This window comes from Anoplopoma fimbria, chromosome 11 (genome assembly GCF_027596085.1).
Source record: "Anoplopoma fimbria isolate UVic2021 breed Golden Eagle Sablefish chromosome 11, Afim_UVic_2022, whole genome shotgun sequence".
NCBI lineage: Eukaryota > Metazoa > Chordata > Actinopteri > Perciformes > Anoplopomatidae > Anoplopoma > Anoplopoma fimbria.
In genome coordinates, this window is record NC_072459.1 from 7,566,286 (window position 1) to 7,577,085 (window position 10,800).

The 10,800-nt window shown below is 42.1% G+C and overlaps 1 protein-coding gene across 1 annotated transcript; it reads left to right on the forward strand.

Moving 5' to 3' along the window:
• Positions 1–327: 327 nt before the first annotated feature.
• On the forward strand, positions 328–10,800 carry hlfa (HLF transcription factor, PAR bZIP family member a). The gene is made up of 4 exons (XM_054607793.1): positions 328–657; positions 1,359–1,694; positions 9,139–9,353; positions 10,568–10,800. Exons 1-4 carry the CDS (start codon positions 543–545, stop codon positions 10,781–10,783), a joined length of 882 nt encoding a protein of 293 aa, XP_054463768.1. The 5' UTR covers positions 328–542; the 3' UTR covers positions 10,784–10,800.

The window sequence follows — 10,800 nt, forward strand, 5'->3', positions numbered from 1 at the left end:
GTGTTAATTGAAATGCACCAAAAACATTCACAAGATCACAATCGGCAAAAAAAAAAAAGAAAAACAACACAACTACAAAACAAACAAATAATTAAAACGGTTACAATAATTATAAAGATTACAAAAAAAAAACCCAAGATGATAAAGATTTAAAATCTACAATTGTAAAGTAAGACTCTTTTTCCCCCCATGTGATGCTCTGACGTCACCGCCGTCAGTGTCCGCACATGGACGGAGAAGTGTAGCCCCGCCCCCTCAGGCCCCGCCCCCTCAGGCCCCGCCCCCCCCCCTCTCTCTCTGTCTCTCTCTCTCTCTCCTCTCCTCCAGCTACTCACCAGCCAGCTCCATCTGCAGGCAGCCATCCACTCACCGTCCTGCAGCCGCACGGAGTCCCAGACTTCTCCCTCCGAGCTCCCGGCGTCTTGCATCCCTCGTCTTGCGAGGATCTCCGAGGCGTCCCCCGGAGGCTTTTTTTTTTTTTTTTGTTTGAGAGGGGGGGAATTACATTTTCTTCAATTCTCCAACAGACCTTTTAAGACATAATGGAGAAAATGGCCAGACCTATTCCTATAAACGCAACTTTCGTGCCGCCGACTCACGGCGTGCTGAAGTCCCTGCTGGAAAACCCGCTCAAGCTGCCTTTCCATCACGATGAAGGTACGTTTTGATTTAAAAAAACGGTCTAAACTTCACAACACCGACTTTGATTAAATGCACGTCGGGTGTCGCATCTTAATTATTTACGATCTTTGTAATAAACAACAACAATGTATTCTTATTAGTCTGCGGTGCAGCAGAGATATGCAAAACATAATGATGATTGTCTCGGTTGAATTTTAGTGGACATAAAGTTCAGGTCGAGTGAACAAGCTGGTTTAGAATGTACTTATTATCAAAAATAAGCACAATAAAGACCGCTTGCAGGTACGTCTATAACCTTTTAAACCCGCTTGTCTTCAGTGGGATTTATATTAGTAATACCAAAATATGTCTATAGGGGGCGTCTTTTTTCTGTTCTGAAGCTGTTATGGCTGCTTTAATTACACCCTCTGTTTATGTTGAATGAATTTAGTAACATTGCATTACCAGAATGAAAAAAAAACATATTTTCTCAATAAGCAATGCAGATATTTTAGATTTATATAGGTTTTAGAGTAGTTTAAAATAACAAGATACATTGCCAAACAATGAATTTAACCGCTTTCAGTATGGTTCAAAATGATTTCTTTTTTCCTTTTTGTATATTGGTTGAACTAACCCTTTTTTTAAACCCAAGAAATACTATTTAAACCCTTGCATTGACCTGGTATTCTCCTCTGCTGCGAGACAATAAAATGACTTTGTGCAATCGTTCTTAGGATTTGGTAAAGACCAGGAGAAAGAGAAGAAGCTGGAGGATGAGAGCAGCACGGCCAGCCACCCGCAGTCGGCCTTCCTCGGCCCGACCCTCTGGGACAAAACCCTGCCCTACGACGGGGACAACTTCCAGCTGGAGTACATGGACCTGGAGGAGTTCCTGTCGGAGAACGGCATCCCCGCCAACACGGCCCAGGGCGAGCAGAGCCCGCAGGCCACGCCGCCCGCCCCGCCCGCCACGCCCACGCCCACCGTGGTGGACCTCAGCAGCTGTGCCACCACCTCCGTGCACAAGGGCATGGCGCCTCAGACCTGCCTACGCAGCCCCGGCACAGCAGGTAGGAACCCCCTTACATGGGCACCTGAAGCAAACACCTGCACGCCATGAATCAGAGACCTTTTCCTTGTGTCATGGGAGGGTCCAGAAAGCTGTGATGCTCTTTGCTTACCTGCTACACACACACACATACACACACACACACACACACACACACACACACACACACACACACACACACCCTCCACCTCTTCGACAAACTGCCAGCCCAGAGATGCTAAGAGAGAACAGGTTCTTGTGGTTTGTGTCCCTGAAGGCATCGCCTCAGAGCACCGGTCTAGATCTCTTTTAGCCCGTAGTGCTTTCAACTTCTCCCTAGTCAGAGCTTTAGCCCACAGGTCAGATAAACACTACTCTGAATTCTTTTACGGCCCTGAACTGGACTTTGGAGTCCCAGAGTGACGCCTAAACGGGGCTCAAGTCCACGAACGCAGCGCAGTCTTAATTCAAGCTTATGATTGGCAGAGAAGTCTCTCCGCTGCCATGAGTCATACTTTTATTGTTTTGTGTGTGCGGTGGTTTGTAAAGGCTCATAGTAACGTTGTATTCTGGTTACGATATTCCTTTGCATTCCTAAGAGTTTGCTGCAGGGTTTTGATGATAATCATTAGAAGCTGCTTGGGTTTGTCAGAAATGTGATTCATTAATTGTTTCTGAACTTCATTTAGACTTTCTCCTGCAGTGTACACTGGATGAGGTTAATGAATTTTCAGTCATTTTTTAAGATGTCATTAAATGACACTTTTATTTGGCTTTTTGGATCTACAACAGGTAGAAGGGTGGCAAATCGATTGGTTTAATCTCACTCGACTGACATTTCTTTAGTTATTTTGTTGTTTTTTATGCTTATTTGACTGAAATTATTGAGCAAATCTCTGGTAAACACATGATTTAAAGTGGTGCTTTTGCATGATTCTTTGTGGAGAAACTTTACAGATGTTTCCTTCAACCATTTTATTTTCAGTTTATACACGTTATATATTAAACCTTACCTTTTAAAAAACAATTATACATAACATGGCGGCTAACTATACGGACAATCAGACTCAGAGACAAACAACAACAAAAAAAAACGTGAAAGACAGCACAAACGTAGGTTACAACAATTAAATGACAATGGATATTGTGAACGTGTCCCTTTACTGGGTCATGTTTACAGATCAGATGATTAGATAACTAACAGGTCAAGGACAGCTCTGGTCTATAGAGTCATCTAAATATATATTAATATTATAAGACAAGAAGTTTTATGAACCTAAGAGCTCATACAGACCCATTCATTTCATTACAAACGTGTATTTGTTCAAGCGTTTCCGTGCTGTGCTGTTCAAATGGAGCTTTTTCGTAATGGAAAGTCTTGTTATTGTCAATGAGCTGACTTTAAGTAGGCCGTTGGTATTTAAACTGAAGCGCTTGAACCGTGAGTTTGTGAATCTGCTGCCAGATTTATTCTTTTTTTAATTCACCAGATGGATTTGATTTGTTAAAGGGCCGACCCTCCCCTCACTGTAAACATTAACCGAAGGCGTTGAGTGTTTGAATTCCAAACGTAACACAAAAGGGCTCCTGGTTTTTTTGGTGTGTGTGTGTTTGTGTGTTTGTGTGTGTGATGCTGTAAATGTTTGTGTGTGTTTTACCTGATGTCCTGATGAAAAGCAACACGTATCGTTCCTCTGAGGTGTGACAATGTGTTTAGTAGATGATTAATGGACGGATGAGTCGCACATTTAAAATCACACAAGCAACACGTCAGTTCAATGGAGATCAACCGTCCGTACAGTTGTGTATTGATCTGATTTAATGATTAAAGACTCAACAGTTTGGATGATAATGACGGATGAGTGATCGATCGGCACCACGTAAACTTTTTAAAGGACTCATTTTGACCTGAGTAACAGCTACGGTACTTAAATACTTAAATACACGACATATATCTGTAAAGGAGCCACACACACACTCCCATTATAACAGCTGTGTTGGGACCAGTTGTGCCAGATGTTGGCGTGATGTTTGCAGCCACACAAACGCTACCTCTCTCAGTGTGTTGTGTCTTATAAACATGGTGTTTACCGTTAATAATGCAAGACTTATAATAGGGAAAGATAGTATTATTGATCACCTTAATGAAATCTGTATTCTTGAACCAAAAAATTAATTCTGTTGACTCAAAGTGTGAAAAGATACAATAACCAATTAGTCCAGGCCATAAAACCAGAATATGTAACTTGTCAAAGTGTAATTAATTAGATTGATGATGCATGTTGACCTATTTTTTTTACAGAAATTTTAAAAATAACTTTTTTTTAATTGAATTAAAGAATTAGTTGTCCATTTGAAGTTTTCTGAAAAATAATTCAATTTAATCCTGACCTCCTGTCAGTTTAATTGGACATACTGTGACTAAATATATAAAAATAATGACTCCTGGAAGTGGAAATACCTGCACACTGAGCCAACATGCTGTATTGTATGCCTCCGTTCTGTTTTTCCATCCTGCAGGAAGGAACATTGTAAACTTACCCTAAAAGTGTTATTATTTAATACATTTTTTAATTGATTTGTCTATAAAATGACAAATAAAATTGGGAAAAATGCCTAAAACAGCTTCAGAGGATGTTCCTTAAAATGCTTGTTTTTGTTTGAACAGCAGTCCGAAACCCCAAAGATATCAAATTTCTTTAAAAAAAAAAGTATAAAACGGAAGAAAGCAGCAAATCCCTCACCTGTGACAAGCTGTATCTGAGTATGTTTAATATGTGTACTTAATCAAATATAAATGAATAAAAACAAACGATTTTCCTATCGAGATGACAAATTGATTAATACACAAAATGTTTGAGCAGTTTATAAGAAGGAAATCGACCACGAGCGCTGCAATACTTAGTTATATTTGCTGAGTGCGTGTGTGTGTGTGTGTTGGTCTATCTCTGTCCGTTCACATTTACCTCTCACGTGAACGCGGATGGGGTTTCCTGCAGCGTGCCGGGCCATGTGACGGACACATGCAGGCGCCGTGTGCAGCAGCGCCGAGCTGCAGACGGGAGCTTGTCACGGCATAAACTCCCTCCTCTCCCCTTTCACCCTCCCCTCCCCTCTCACTCTCCCTCTAACACTCTCTCCCCTTCCCGTCCAGTCTACCTCTCTCTCCCTTTTTCGCGGCGCTATGCTCATACTCTGGCCCTGGACTCGGAGCCAAAGCACAGGCTGTACTCTGCAGATGGAGATCACATGGACTCTTGTGTGTGTTTGTCACGCGCACGCAATATTGTTCCAGCTTTCCGAGGCTCGTCTCGCCTAACCAGCCGTCGCCACCCACCCACAACAACAACAACAACAACAACCACCACAATCCCTCTGTGCCCTTCTTGCAAGCAATACATTAGGCGGCTGATAACATCGTTATGGCAACCACACGCACAAACCAAGGGGCGTTCCTGTGTTTTCTCAGTCTGAGAGACGGCCTGCAGACGTTGAGGGGCTGTTTTCAGGGGTCGGTGCAGGACGTGAACCCCTGTGCTCTGCTGTAAGGGAGGGGGGGGGATTCAGATGTGGGAGGGGTCAAAGGGCGTCTTGTGTTGCATTCCAGCGTGTTAGTCGAGTAAAGGTGGCTCAGCGAGAAACATCAATCGTCTCGTTTGAAGACGTTTAAATGTGGTGAAATCATTTGGCCGTTGATGCAGCAATCAGTCGATACTCGTTCTAAATGTGTGTCGCTCACCCGTCGTGGTTGTAGACAACCTTCCTCTGGCCCAGTTTTATTTGCAACTAGAGTAGCTTTTCCTCACAAATGCCTTGTCATATGATGTGCAAAACAGGATCAACAATTCCTGCATGAGTGACCTGCAGGAATGATTATCATCAGAGGAACTGTAATTCATGGAAGCAAATCTAAATCCTGCAGGTTATTAATTTTAGGAAGGGTTAGTATCCTGCAGATGACTTTGACCCTTGGCAAAGGAAGCTTAGACAAGATCAACTCCTTGCGTTCTTACTTTTCACAATAAAAGCCCTAGACGTCTGATATTCACAGGCGAGTATTTTGCATTTCTTTTCATTTGTTTTTCTTTATTGTCAAAAAGCTCTGAAAGGAACAAAACCAACAATGTGTGAGTCTGTATCTCACAAGTTACCAACTTCATTCCCTAATAAAGAAGTAAATCTTTCATTTAAATTACTCAAACATGTATAATTCAATAATTTCCTAAACAGCTGGTCACTGTAGTTTTCAACAAATGTTACTCAAAAAGGAAGAAATAGTGCTTTTGTTGGGGATTATTTTCAGCGGCGTATTAATCCACATTTAATGCTCTAGTTCGTATTTATGGCAGCAAGGCAATTTGTGTGTGTGTGTGTGTGTGTGTGTTTTTGTGTGTGTGTGTGTTGTGTGTGTGTGTGTGTGTGTGTGTGTGTGTGTGTGTGTGTGTGTGTGTGTGTGTGTGTGTGTTAATTGGGATGAAGGATCAACAGTGAGTGTTTTAATGGAGGTCTATGGCTCAGAGGAAGAACATATCAGGCTTTGATACACAGATTATACTTGTTAGCACTGTTAGCTTTTGTCTATATATATTTGTTGACAACAAGAAAAATATATAATATCACTCATGTTTCCATGTGAACCAGTTCGGCCCTCTGACAGTTGTCTATTGTGAAACTGGTTTAAAGTCAATTAGGGGCTAAAGGTTAACAGTCTTTGAGAGAAAGAACCAGGCTGCTATCGTTGCCGTGTCACACCCAGGTCAAAGTTCAACCGCTCCGTCGCTGCACAACAATACAGCTTATCACTAACTGTAGTATTATCACCCGCACAGCGACACGATAACACAACTCTGAAACAGTCATCTGACAGCCAGATACTGTTGCGTCTGATTAAAACTAGTTCCTCTGATATTTAATCGAGGGTTGTTGTCTTTGTAGGTCAGCTCCCGGCTACCTCTTCCTGGCTTGTTAATTTTAGATTTTCCTGTTCAAGATACATCGGTCCTCTTCCTCTCCCCTGGAATGTGTTGAACAGGAGTTGAGGACATTACAGGTTAATGAATGGGCTTGTACGTCTACTTTTAGCCCAGGACCAGTGTTTTCTAGCTCCGCTAATTAGGAGATCAAAATGAGGCCTAAAGGTGATTAGGGCGACGCTGGCTATTTGCAGGCTGGAAGGATTGTCTTGGTCTAGTTTTAGTCAGTAAGTAGCTCGCTGTGAGGCTCTTCTCACTTTATGAAAAGTGGGAGGTCAAGTTGGGTGACATGTGTCTCAGAAATTCTGATGGCCGGAACATGTTTATAGAAGCCTGCGAAGCGAGAAAGCACAAAGACTCCAGGGTAGAAGCAAGTCAATAAGCGTAGTAGTACAGGCAATAATAATAGTAATGTGACTAATAATGATAGTGGTAGTAGTAGTGGGTGTCAGCAGGGCCTCAGCAGGTGGCACGATGCCAGTCCAAATATAACCCCGATTCCTGGGAACCTGCAAGGCGAGAAAGCACAAGAACTCCGGGGAAGAAGCAAAATCAGTAATGTGCATCAATAGGAGATTAATACATAATCGCATATACATACATAGTCGACAGAAAATGCGTTAGTAATTCAAATAATTACATTCCCTGGTTGATATCTTTGGGTTTTTGACATTTCATAGACTTAACATTTTATTAATTAATCAAGAAAATAATTCACGGCAGTTTCAGGCTGCCAGTTCTTTTTAATAAGGTGAGGTTTGGGTTTGACGCTACTTGTTAAATGAAAATAGTATTCAGTAGGAACACATATTACTTTAAATAGAATGTGGTAAAAATGTCGTCATTTTGGTTTAAAATTGAAGAAAAGTCCGATGAAAAAGTGTAGTGAATTGTTGTTTTAGTTTTCCACGTTTCTGCTCACTTTCATGAGGTGATAATTAGCAGATTTAATAGTCCTGCATAGTTGTTAAAACAAACACTTGTGTCAGTGTTGTGATCGTATAAATCAGCGTCTCTCTGATTCACTTCCTGTTGAGCCTCTCATTCATACACACAAGAGCTGAACAGCTGAACCCGATGGCCTCTTTTTTTTTTATATTTAAATCTCTCCGCCGCGGCCAAAAGCAGGAAAGCGATTTGACCGCGTCTCACTCTGACTGAAGGTCGGCATGCGATCGACTGGCAGTCATGGCACAATCCCAAAGTACAGAGATGTAGGTCATGATGTACCAGCAGCGGGCATTACGGGCGGCTAATGAAAAGCCTGCTTTCAGGCGCATTCCCCGGCTGTCGTGTTGCACGCTGGATTTTTTTTTTGTATCGAGCGGGTTTTTTAATCACAAAACAAATTAGTGCTAATGTAAAGAAACACAGGGAAATAATGATGATGAGGATGAGGAGGAGGAATAATGAACTGAATCACCCTCAACGGGCAGAGAGAGCTGGAGGCATGCAGATCACCTGAGACTTCTGGAGCTGGTGGTTTAAGATCAGCTGACAGGAGCTGAAGATAATCAGAAAAGCTTGTGTGATAGCACCACCTGCTGGTCAGATGAGGCAAAACATACACATTAGAGAAGATGACACTCAGGCTTTTTACCTGTTGTGAAAGGATCAGCCCTTGAAAAGCACCAACGTGAGCTCGGAGGAAATAAATGCAGCATTAAGGGCCTCCTGCTCGGCAACAACACGCTCTCTTCAGATACCCACCACTGTTCCTCCTGCGTCCTCCATCCAGCTTTCACAGCTTCACAGGAAAGAGCTGCTGAATAACCAATTACCCCCAAAAAAGAAGTTTCACCCTGACTATTTTTAATGGTGCCATTTCTGCCATTAGAGATGAAATTAGAGGTGTTAGGAGTTTGGTTCCTGCTGACTCTCAACACTCTCTTTCTGTGCTTTTTCTGAAATACAGTTTGACTGACGATCTTTATTGGCCAATATTCAGTAAAAATATGCGATCAGGAAATCCTCATTACTGCTTTCTAGCTGCCGTTCCCAGGTAATGTTCGATTGTGAACTGAACAACAAATCCGTATTGAAATTGACTTTAACGGAGAGCTAGTAACGTACAGAGGTTCTGTTTACATTATAATGCGTTCAGGCTCTGTTCAGTAAAAATGAGTAAAAGGCGAAAGCAAATTCTAACTTTATCATGTGTTCAAATGTAATCTTATGAAATGTATTTTCTTAGCCAGAAACTTCTGAATATGTTAATTTGTTTGAAGGAGATGATTATTTTATTGCAATATGAAATAATTCAACTTTATTTCAGACACATAGAGGTCCATACAGAATGAAACAAATAAAAAATATGCAGTTATTAGAGATGAATTATGGCCTAACACAAGCTTTAAGCAGCTTATAGTTCATCATTAAAATGACTATAATTTTCAGTCCACAATCATTTATCCACAATCATTTATTCATCATCATTTGATTTGTGTTTGCTGGAAGCTAATGTGTGATGTTTTTATTCTTGCCGTCCCTCAGCACTGCCCTCGGCCCGCGACACCCCCAGCCCCATCGACCCAGAGTCCATCCAGGTTCCTCTGGCCTACGAGCCCGACCCCCAGGACCTGGCTCTGTCCAGCGTTCCCGGACAGGAGATGTTCGACCCGAGGAAACGCAAGTTCTCCGCCGAGGAGCTGAAGCCGCAGCCCATGATCAAGAAAGCTCGCAAGGTCTTCATCCCCGAAGACCTCAAGGTGACTGGATGCCCTGTGTCTGTATCAATACGATATCAGAGTTTTTGGTTTTTTATTACTACAAGTGTCCATTCTTTGAGAAATGTATGAAAATCCCACCCTTTATTTTTACAAAATAAGCCTCACTCAAAAACTATTTTTTTATTATTTAAATCATGAAGAAAAAAATGGATGCCAGCTTTTGTAATTTGACAGTTTTTAGTACTCCAAGCACATTATGGATCTTTGAGGGTCAATTCCTATCAGACCTTCAGTCGCAGGCATCCTGCAAACTCGTTTTAAAGAAATTAAATGAATAAATAGGAGATTGTTGCAGAAACTGAGCAAAAACATCAGGCAAATCTCAGAAACGACAAAAAAGGTGTTATTTTATTTTGAAGTACAGTTTTAAATGCTTTTAACAAGAGAGATACTCAGCCTGTAATATTTTCATAACTTTAAATCACCCCCAAGTAAAGACACTCAATTTTGCAGCTTAGCAGCAGCTTGGGTCCAAAGAGAGTTTCCTTTAAAACGTGTTGCACATTATTTAGCAGGAAGTGTGTTTGGTGTCTTCAGGTTCAGATGAATCATTCAGCATTAGACAACACGATTAACCCAACGTGTTCCCACCTGTCAGCCGCCTGCTCATTAAAGGAAAGGGCGTTAAACCGACAACAACGGCTCAGGCTCATTTAAGGTGGACTGGCCTTTTTAAGGTGGACGAGCTGTTCTCCTTTTTAAAGTGACAATCCTGCACCTTTTTAATTATTTTTAATACTTCTTAACTGTTTAACTGATGACACGGTTAAATGGTTAATTATAAAAAATCCCTACTGCAAACTATGTTGTTTGTATCAGGAAAAACTGAAGAGTTCACTCTTAAAATATCAACAACATTTTGTATATTTCAAATTTCACACTCAGAAAGTGATGAAAAGAACTGTAACAGTATTATTAAGCTTTAGGTACTTGTACTTGGTCTGAAGAAAGTGGTTTAGGTACATCTTTAGCTTTGGGTTTATAGGCTGGAGTTTGCTGTTTAACAGTAAACATATTGATTGGTGATAATAATTTAAAGTGACAGCGTCTGGTTTGACCTTGTTCATCATGGGGCCGAGCATCAAACAAAACAATCATTTAATAATCAGTATTTCTTTTCTTTAAAACACCCCTCTGTCTGTTTGTATCATGTGCTGACCCGTCCGCTCTGCCCCCCCCCCCTCCCCTCTCAGGACGACCGGTACTGGGCCCGGCGCAGAAAGAACAACGTGGCGGCCAAGAGGTCGCGGGACGCCCGGCGGCTGAAGGAGAACCAGATCGCCATCCGGGCCAGCTTCCTGGAGAAGGAGAACGGCGCCCTCCGCATGGAGGTGGCGGAGATACGGAAGGAGCTCGGCCGCTGCAAGAACATTGTGGCTAAATACGAGGCCCGACACGGGCCCCTGTGAGAGCCCCCCACCCCCCC

Excerpts from the sequence above, each read along its gene's own strand:
- hlfa (XM_054607793.1), top strand. The coding sequence starts at position 543 with ATGGAGAAAATGGCCAGACCTATTCCTATAAACGCAACTTTCGTGCCG. Across the intron at positions 1,695-9,138 it reads ACGCAGCCCCGGCACAGCAG|CACTGCCCTCGGCCCGCGAC; the intron begins GTAGGAACCCCC and ends GCCGTCCCTCAG. Across the intron at positions 9,354-10,567 it reads TCATCCCCGAAGACCTCAAG|GACGACCGGTACTGGGCCCG; the intron begins GTGACTGGATGC and ends CTCCCCTCTCAG.